General features: G+C 41.0%; 1 protein-coding gene across 9 annotated transcripts in view; it reads left to right on the plus strand.

Moving 5' to 3' along the window:
* LOC138633511 (serine/threonine-protein kinase BRSK2-like) overlaps nt 1-10,085 on the plus strand; it is a 97,810-nt gene that overhangs the window by 68,057 nt on the left and 19,668 nt on the right. For 3 of the 9 annotated variants that reach the window (XM_069719768.1, XM_069719773.1, XM_069719774.1), the window contains exons 4-13: nt 785-925; nt 2,195-2,311; nt 3,646-3,679; nt 4,555-4,623; nt 5,872-6,018; nt 6,688-6,719; nt 6,915-7,079; nt 7,211-7,308; nt 8,093-8,246; nt 9,385-9,444. In XM_069719768.1, coding sequence (XP_069575869.1) covers nt 785-925; nt 2,195-2,311; nt 3,646-3,679; nt 4,555-4,623; nt 5,872-6,018; nt 6,688-6,719; nt 6,915-7,079; nt 7,211-7,308; nt 8,093-8,246; nt 9,385-9,444 — 1,017 coding nt within the window. The remainder of the gene's footprint in view (nt 1-784; nt 926-2,194; nt 2,312-3,645; nt 3,680-4,554; nt 4,624-5,871; nt 6,019-6,687; nt 6,720-6,914; nt 7,080-7,210; nt 7,309-8,092; nt 8,247-9,384; nt 9,445-10,085) is intronic. The other 6 variants (XM_069719770.1, XM_069719775.1, XM_069719771.1 and 3 more) reach the window with 3 other exon arrangements.

Genomic DNA, 10,085 nt, shown 5'->3' on the forward strand with positions numbered 1-10,085 from the left:
CTGTATATCCTGTTTTATTGCGGACATTAATCTGCCGCATGCGGCGGCTGCGCTGCAGCTTAATGCGCTGTTCAATAATTGATAAAGGCGCCGCTGTCAAGCGGAGCAGGAATTTGTTTTGTTAATGTTGCGAGGACGCGGACGGACCGTCGTCACGGATGCAAACAGTTTGAATCTCTCCCGCTCACAAATCACAGCCGAGCGTGTTTGTAATTTAAAGCTCTGACAGCTGAACGCTCGAGCAGGTCGACTAATCTGATCGTAAATCTGACGGCTGCAGGAAGATGAAGCAGATAAACCACTTCCAGCCACGAGCCTCACAGCTGGAGGTTCTCAGGGATTTACATCAGGAATCTAATCTGTGGTGACTTCAACAGATTCTCCAGTTTAGGACTCAGTTAATGTGATGACTCAGGTCTCTGAAGACCTCCTCAGGACAGACAAACACCCAAATCATGGACGCTGCATCCTCCAGGTTAAAGAGGAGAGGGACCATCCAGCTTGTTATCAATGGGACCACATTTCACTTTCAAAACTCCAGAAACGGGTCTCCTCAGTTCCCCAACGTTTACAGAGTTTTGCTAAAAGAAGAGTTGATGCAACACGAATGTTATTCACATTTTACACAATGTCACTACTTTTTTGAATTTTTTTGAATTTTTTTACTGATACTATCATTTATTTTAAGACTAATAGCTCACGTTTATCTGTTTCCTGTCATCCTCTGAGCGTGCTTCCTGTTTCCTGTCCTCTGAGCGTGCTTCCTGTTTTCTGTCCTCTGCAGGTACCTGGTGCTGGAGCACGTGTCCGGCGGCGAGCTCTTCGACTACCTGGTGAAGAAGGGCCGGCTAACGCCTAAAGAGGCCAGAAAGTTCTTCAGACAGATCATCTCCGCTCTGGACTTCTGCCACAGTCACTCCATATGGTTGGTGTCTCCAGCAGAAACATGAGGTCTTAACGTCCTCCCCAGGTTTCAGCAGGTTGTGATGAACTCTGGTTTATATTCATCTCCTTCCTCGTTCCTGCGGTTTGTTCTGAAAACACTCAGCTGGATTTCCTCCTCTTCCAGCCTGACGCTCAAAATGAGACGTTTAAAATAAGAATTAGAACTATGTTTTTCAGACGTGTTCTTGTGTCTGGTTAAAAGTAACTCAAATTAAAATAAAGATGTTCATCAGGAAGAGCAAAAGAAAAGTGCTCAAAGTAAACACAGTTCCTTAAAGTCCATTAGATGCATCTCTATTAAAAATAACACCAACTAGACTTCAAATCTCAATCAACAAAAATGATCAATCAAGGAAAAAAATTACAAAACTATCTTCAAACTTAATAAAGAAATATTCTAGTTCTCATCTTTGTTTTTATGATCTGAAACCTAAAGAACCGTCATGAAACTTAAAGTGATAAAACAGTCTAGAAGCTGCGTAACTCACCAGAACAGACAGTCTGTGACTGTAACATAGATATAGAATATTATCATCTGTATAATATAGAATATCTATTAATATAGAATAAAAACAATACATCTGCCTTCAAAATAAGAGCTTTCTAAATCCCATTCATTCAACACTAAAACAAAGTTCAGTCTCTGAATAAACTCGTCATTTAACACTGATAAAACCACATTTCCCATAATCCCCGTCACTTCCTGTTTTGCTGCTATTTCCTGTCAACTTGCATGTGGTGTGTTAGAGTTATTGTTATTGATGAAGCAGGTTTTATTTTGAAAGTCTTCCTTTGGCAGAGCTTCTGTTTAGGAACTTTACTGCAGATGCATGATGGGAAATTTACAGTTTAGTTTGTCCTGCAAACGTCACAGAGAGACGGGTTGGACTCAGGAATTATTCTGATTGTAAGATTTCATGGAGGGAATTTTCACTTGTGCTGACTTCTGTCTGTCCTCTGTCCTCTGTTTGCCTGTCCCTCTGTGTCTCTGTCCCTCTGTGTTTCTGTCCTCTGTGTGTCTGTCCCTCTTTGTGTCTGTCCTCTGTGTCTCTGTCCCTCTGTGTGTCTGTCCCTCTGTGTCTCTGTCCCTCTCTGTTCTGTCCCTCTGTATGTCTGTCCCTCTCTATCTCTGTCCCTCTGTGTGTCTGTCCTCTGTGTGTCTGTCCCTCTGTGTGTCTGTCCTCTGTGTGTCTGTCCCTCTGTGTGTCTGTCCCTCTGTGTGTGTGTCTGTCCCTCTGTCCTCCTGCAGCCACAGAGATTTGAAGCCGGAGAACTTGCTGTTAGACGAGAAGAACAACATCAGGATAGCAGACTTCGGCATGGCGTCTCTGCAGGTCGGGGACAGTCTGCTGGAGACGAGCTGCGGGTGAGTCCGTCCAACTGGTGTCATGGAGACAGAAAATCATGGAAACTGTGATAATGGATGTTACGTCTCTAAACGTACCCAAGATAAAAGTTTGTATTACAAAACCTGTTTCTCAAACAGTTGGGACGCTTTTTAAAATGTAAATAAAAACAGAATGTGATGATTTACGAATTTAATATAAAATAGACCAAAGACAACATGTCACATATCACATATCACACCTGTAACACGTGTAACACCTGTCACACCTGTAACACCTGTCACACCTATCACACCTGTCACACCTGTCACACCTGTAACACGTGTAACACGTGTAACACCTGTAACACCTGTCACACCTGTAACACCTGTCACACCTGTCACACCTGTAACACGTGTAACACGTGTAACACCTGTAACACCTGTCACACCTGTAACACCTGTCACACCTGTCACACCTGTAACACGTGTAACACCTGTAACACCTGTCACACCTGTAACACCTGTCACACCTGTCACACCTGTCACACCTGTCACACCTGTAACACCTGTCACACCTGTCACACCTGTAACACGTGTAACACCTGTAACACCTGTCACACCTGTCACACCTGTAACACGTGTAACACCTGTAACACCTGTCACACCTGTAACACCTGTCACACCTGTCACACCTGTCACACCTGTCACACCTGTCACACCTGTAACACCTGTCACACCTGTCACACCTGTAACACGTGTAACACCTGTAACACCTGTCACACCTGTAACACCTGTCACACCTGTCACACCTGTCACACCTGTCACACCTGTCACACCTGTCACACCTGTAACACCTGTAACACCTGTCACACCCGTGACCTCCTCTGAATAATCATTAGAAATAATCTCCAATAAAAACATCTGTCCTGCGTGATGATGGCGAGCAGCTGAGCCGAACAGGAAGTAGAAGATTCACTGCAGACTGAACGGTATTGATAATGATCAGGCTGCAGTGGAGGGGTCAAAGGTCATCCTGTCCATCACTCTGACTCTCAGTCTTCATCTCATTATTGACTTCACTTCATATTTGCGGTGACGTCGTCGTTACTCAACAGGATGAAGCTTCGTCGCTCTGCTCTGGTTCGAGGCCGTTTCCTGTTGCGTAACTTTCACTTAGTCGGCCGAAAATAATCCATCAGACAATAAAAGCTTTTATTGTTGAGTTTTCAGGGTTACGTCACGCAGAGATCCACCTGCAGCGGGCTGCATGTTCACGCTTCAGACCCAGTGTGTAGTTTTGTGTGTTAAAGTTGTGTATTTGTGTGTTAATGTTGTGTATTTGTGTGTTAATGTTGTGTATCTCCTCCTCTCAGGTCTCCTCACTACGCCTGCCCAGAGGTGATCCGGGTGAGTTTCCTTTCACACGTTAATCACAGCTCTGACCAGAGTGCCCCCCCCCCCCCCCCCCCACACACACACACACACACACTTCCTGTGATTCCTGAGGACATCGTTTCATTCTTAATCTGATGTAACAACGTTTACGTAAAAGTTTATTTTACATCAGCTGAAAAAATGTTTACAAGAAAAAAATAATATGAAGTAAAATGACTTGAGGAGAGAAGTTTGTCCTGAACAACAGCTGAAGACGGTTTCTGACATCAGTCAGCTGCAAACAATTGAAATGAAAAGTTTAAAAGTAAATAAAACTGTTTTGGTTTTCTAACTGAATATTAAAACCTTTTAGATATCGACCTGAAATTTTAGTTTTAAAATACATATTTCATCATTTATTATTCATTTTGTTCTTTATTTATAATTTTGTATCAATAATATTTAATTTATTTCTACAAATCGGACAGTAAAATTTATATTTTTGAAATGAAATATGATAGATTTTCAAAATATAGGTCACAAGAAAAAATAATTTCATACTATAGATAATTTTAAATCAATCTTATTATTATGTATATTGTTTTTAGATATTCACTTCATTTCATAAATACAAATCTGAGACTGCAATCGTTATTTTAAATAAAATAGATTTTCAAAATAAGTGACAAGAAAATGACAATGAGGATTTAAAACGACATTCAGCAGCAGCCGACGTTTAAACTCAGAACGAACGCTGCACGCATATTAATGCATCACGTGTGTGTGTGTGTGTGTGTGTGTGTGTGTGTGTGTGTGTGTGTGTGTGTGTGTGTGTGTGTGTGTGTGTGTGTGTGTGTGTGTGTGTGTGTGTGTGTGTGTGTGTGTGTGTGTGTGTGTGCGCGCATCAGGGGGAGAAGTACGACGGGCGGAAGGCCGACGCGTGGAGTTGTGGCGTCATTCTGTTCGCTCTGTTGGTGGTGAGTGATTCATCATCATCATCATCATCATCATCATCACCACTGAGCTGCAGGCAGGATTTCTGATTACTGTTTATTTTCATATAAACTTATTAATTTTTGACAAACGACTAGCTGTTAAAAAAAAAAAAACCCACTTTAAACCATCTTTAAAAAGGTTAATGCAGCAGAAACCTTATCTGGTTAATTTATTTTATAAAATATGTTGTGATTGTTTTCATCAAAAATGTTAGATTTTTGCACCGTGTTCTAATTTGTGGCGTTTTAATGGAGTTTTTTGCAGTAACATTGCAGAAATTAGAAAAAATTGCAAGTTGGAGGAAAATATTGCAATTTCCTTTAGCACCTCCCTGATAAATAATAATCTGTGGTGACTTCCTGTGATAATAATCATAGAATTATTTGACCTGTAATCTGTTTTTCATTCCGTTTTGAAGCTGAAAGTGACAAAAAAAAAAGAGTCTAAAGTGAAGAAACTTTCCAGAACAGACACATTCCAGACACAAGAGACAGTTCCACATGTGTAAAATACAAGTTCCACATGTGCAATATACAAGTTTGAAATGTGCAAAATACAAGTTTAATGTGCAAAATACAAGTTTCACGTGCAAAATACAAGTTTAATGTGCAAAAGGCAAGTTTCACATGCGCAAAAGGCAAGTTTAACGTGCAAAATACAAGTTTCACACGTGCAAAATACAAGTTTAGTGTGCAAAATACAAGTTCCACATGTGCAAAATACAAGTTTAATGTGCAAAATACAAGTTCCACGTGCAAAATACAAGTTTAGTGTGCAAAATACAAGTTCCACATGTGCAAAATACAAGTTTAATGTGCAAAATACAAGTTCCACGTGCAAAATACAAGTTTAATGTGCAAAATACAAGTTCCACGTGCAAAATACAAGTTTAATGTGTAAAATACAAGTTTAACATACAAAATACAAGTTTCACGTGCAAAATACAAGTTTCACATGTGCACGTTTTGGTAGTTTTTGCACATGTGAAATCCATGTGTTTTCTCCGTCAGGGTGAACCTGAACTAGAAGCAGGTTAAATTGTCCACCACATTTCAAAGTGCTTCACAGAAACATTTAAAAGGCATCTCGACAAAATGCAAAGATATTTTTTAATTTCAGAACATCAAAGAACTATAAAAGAGTTCACTTATTGATACCAAAGTGTATTTTCTCCCAGTGAGAAGAGTTGAAAGTGTGTGTGTGTACTGATGACATGCTGCTGCCTGCAGGGGGCGCTGCCCTTTGATGACGACAACCTGAGGAACCTGCTGGAGAAGGTGAAGCTGGGAGTTTTCCACATGCCGCACTTCATCCCTCCGGACTGTCAGAACCTGCTGAGAGGGATGATCGAGGTGGACGCCGGCAAGAGGCTCACGGTGAGGCCTTCATCCTCATCCTCTCTTCCTCATCCTCTGATCTTCATCTTCATCCTCCCATCCTCTCATCTTCATCCATTCATCCTCTCCTCTCCCCTCCTCTCCTTCCTTCATCTCAGGCCAGAGATTTGTTTCAGCTCAGAATAGAAACATTATAAAAATAACACAGGTTGTTGGAAAATGAGTTTCCTGTTTTCTTCTGCAGTCATTTTTGGCATCACACTGGACTTCGTGATTCATAATTAATCTTTTCACAGTTAAACAGCTTCTTGTGTTTCCTTTGATGCTCAGATATTTTAAGAACCATCCTTCAAATATTCTGTGTTTTTATTACGCTGCATATATTCAATTATAAAGTGATTTACAGTTTAAAAAAAACAACTTTAACTTATAAAACATTGAAAAAGTCCATCTTTTTTTAGCATTACGTCATTTTGAACTCGGGGGAAGAAAAACTTTTGGTGCTTTTAAAATGTTTTTCTCGTAGAAGTCAGGAAATAGAAGTTCAGCTTATTTTGGATGTTTATTGAACAAAAACCTGCAATGAGAACATTCAAATGAAGCCTGAACCAACTTCCTGTTAAAACCTCTGTGTGAGACCGTTAAACATTTTCCATCTTTGTTGTAATAAAAGTCTTGAATGTTTCCTTCCTGTTTTTGCTGTTGCAGTTGGAGCAGATCCAGAAGCACACGTGGTATCTGTGAGTACATCCTCACTGTTTCCTGTGTTTCTGCTCAAGACTTTCTAACATGAGCTGCTCGTCCCACCAAACCTCCGAAGGCCAAACACCTCCGTCTACTGAACTCCTACTGCTAATGTTTTCACGTTTTGATTTCTCCTTGCGAACCTCCGCGGCGTCTCTTTGTCAGGACAGTTGGTTGGTTTTGTGTTTCAGAGCTGGAAAGAACGAGCCAGAGCCGGAGCAGCCGGTGCCGAGGAAGGTGGCCATCAGGACGCTGGCCGCTACCGAAGAGATCGACCCCGACGTCCTGGAGAGCATGCACTCTCTGGGCTGCTTCAGGGACAAGGAGAAACTGACCAAAGACCTGCTGTCGGAGGAGTGAGTGATGACGAGGAGCAGCTGGAAGAGGGGGGGGGGGGATTGTCATTTCAATGAATCCTTCTATTTAAAACGTCTCCCCAAGATGGAGTGTCTCGGCGTCTCCTCTTAACGGCGTCTTCTCTCTCCAGAGACAACCAGGAGAAGATGATCTACTTCCTGCTGCTGGACCGGAAGGAGAGATACCCGAGTCACGAGGACCAGAACCTGCCGCCACGCAACGAGATGGGTACGAAACCTCCGCTGGTCCAGAGACCGACAGAAGTCTCAAGAGTTAACTATCTATAGTAGTTAACTGTTTACAGTAGTTAACTGTCTATAATAGTTAACTGTCTATAGTAGTGAACTATCTATAGTAGTTAACTGTCTATAATAGTTAACTAGCTATAGTAGTTAACTGTTTATAGTAGTTAACTATCTATAATAGTTAACTGTCTATAGTAGTTAACTAGCTATAGTAGTTAACTGTTTATAGTGGTTAACTGTCTATAGTAGTTAACTTTCTATAGTAGTTAACTGTTTATAGTGGTTAACTGTTTATAGTGGTTAACTGTCTAGAGTAGTTAACTGTCTATAGTTTTTAACTGTTTATAGTAGTTAACTGTTTATAGTGGTTAACTGGCTATAGTAGTTAACTGGCTATAGTAGTTAACTGTTTATAGTAAACTGGCTATAGTAGTTAACTGGCTATAGTAGTTAACTGTCTATGGTAGTTAACTGTTTATAGTAGTTCAACATTAGTTCAACATTTGTCTGCATTATGTTTCCTTCCTCCTCCTTTTAAATGGAGCTCCAGGCTTCATGCAGGTTTTAGATTAAAAGAAGTTCAGTCCTTCTCTTCCCACCGATCCGTTTTATTCGTCAGTAAATTATTCATTGCACCTTTAAAATAAATGACCTCTTTGTGACCTCGTGGCATTTCTTCATCTTCTAACCGGCTGCTGCATGAATAAGAAGCCGGTTTGTCCTGCTGAGGCCTGATCTGCTGACTGGTTTGCGTTGTGTCCGTTCAGCAGACCCCCCCAGGAAGCGCGTGGACTCTCCCATGCTGAGCCGTCACGGCAAGCGGAGGCCGGAGAGGAAGTCCATGGAGGTGCTGTGCGTGACGGAGGGCGGGTCTCCCGTCCCGGTGCGGCGAGCCATCGACATGGCAACGCACGGCCAGAGGTAGGAGATTTGCACGCGTGTTGGTGTGCATGGACAAACACGTTTCTCTGGGTCGGCCGAGACAGTGTGCTGTCGCTGGAAGTGGAAGTGGTGGTTATTGATTGATTATCAGTGATGATAAATCATGTATTTAATCACAGCTTGGCAGAAAAAGGGAGGGAGGTGCAGCTCGGCAGCAGTTTGGACTTCTTAAAAAATAATTTCCCATCTGCGGTGTGTTTTCTGAGTTCTCGGAGCTCCGTCAGGTTCACCGTGACGTCTCCACGTCTTCCCTGATCACCGAGCTGCGGTTAAATACATCGTTCCTTCTCTGTCGGTGCCGGACGTGCAGCACACATCACACTGGGCCGGACACCCACCCCGGTTCACCGCTAAAGCGCATTAAACAGGACCGCCGGGCGGTCGAGGTGCGTTCAGCGTCTGACCGGAGGAGCATGAAGCACAAAGAAGCTTTTTATTAAACACAGCAGGAGGCTGGAAGTCCTGTTTTAACTTGAATATCACCTGCTGTTCAAATGTGATCGTCACACATCAGCTGCTGGTCGGTTCAGGTAATAATAAAATATAAAGATGAGATAAAATAATAAATCAGATACAATATTAACGATTAAAGTCGGGTGGCAAAACAAAGTAAAAGAAGAATTTAATAAAGAAATGTGATCGTGGAAAGACTCTAAGGAACACATAAAATATTAGATAAATACATTTAGTACAAACAGTAGAAGTATGATTGCAGATATTTAAGTACATATTTTAGTTTATTAAAGTGGTCGTACTGATGTTTTTTAGGCTGTTTTTGCAGCAGCTGTAATTCAGGTTATTATTTCTGCAGGTTAATGATGAACGCTGACTTCATATAAAGATTAAAAACACATATTTCCCAGCGTGTTGAATGACTGACTGCAGCATCGACCCATGAATGTGCGTCTCCTCCTGGTTTCCTCAGTTCTCGACCTGTGCATGAACTTTTTCTTGTGTTTTATTTTGGTGATTGTTGGTGTTGTTGTTTTTTTCATTGTGTTAAATCTGTTATAATAAGTTTTATTTTTTATTTGACTACTGCATGCTGGACATTAGATTCCCCTTATGTGACCTCCTTTCTGTCTGTCTCTCGGTTTTCTGTCTGCCCCCTCTTTAGCAAATCTGTTTTCAGTAAAAGCTTGGATATCACAAACGCTAACTGCAGCAAGGAGGAAAGGTATTGGTCGGCTCCGTTGGTCTCCGCTCATCCGTCGTGTCCCGTCCATTTTGTCCCTTTGTCCCTTTATCCCCATTAGTTTGTTCCTTTTTTAGCCTCTATCGCTGACGTACGTTACATTCTTGTTTCTGTCTCCCACTTTTACGTGTAGCATGTTACTGTAGAGTTCACCTGTTTTTAACATTTCTAAATGTCTGACAAAAAAACAAAATACACGTTCAGTCGTTACACTGTAAAAAATATAAAATGTAAAAGTGTTTAAAATCAAACTACTTTTTCAGAAATTAGTGTTGGTATTCAAAGTGCTGCAGCAGATTTATTAGAAACAGAACAGAGACAATAAGAAATGTAGTAATAACAGTACTTATAGCAATACATGGAAGTTCTCATCAATAATAATAATCTGTAAACCCAGCGGAGCTACGTTTCAGAGGCAGATTTCTGACTCGTCTCAGGTCCATATGAATATGGAAGACAAAAATACTCTTATTGATAAAAACAGGTAGGAAATCTTTAAAGTTTTGATCAATATGATGGTCTTCAGAAACTTTTTTAATTCCACTTATATATTTTTTTACATAACCCTATGTTTTAAATTATTTAAAATTACTTTATTTTTTATTATTTTTAAATTGTTTTGA

Source organism: Brachyistius frenatus, unplaced genomic scaffold (genome assembly GCF_029030835.1).
Source record: "Brachyistius frenatus isolate BFR_SWC_R1_liver_20210118 unplaced genomic scaffold, ASM2903083v1 Contig_224, whole genome shotgun sequence".
NCBI lineage: Eukaryota > Metazoa > Chordata > Actinopteri > Embiotocidae > Brachyistius > Brachyistius frenatus.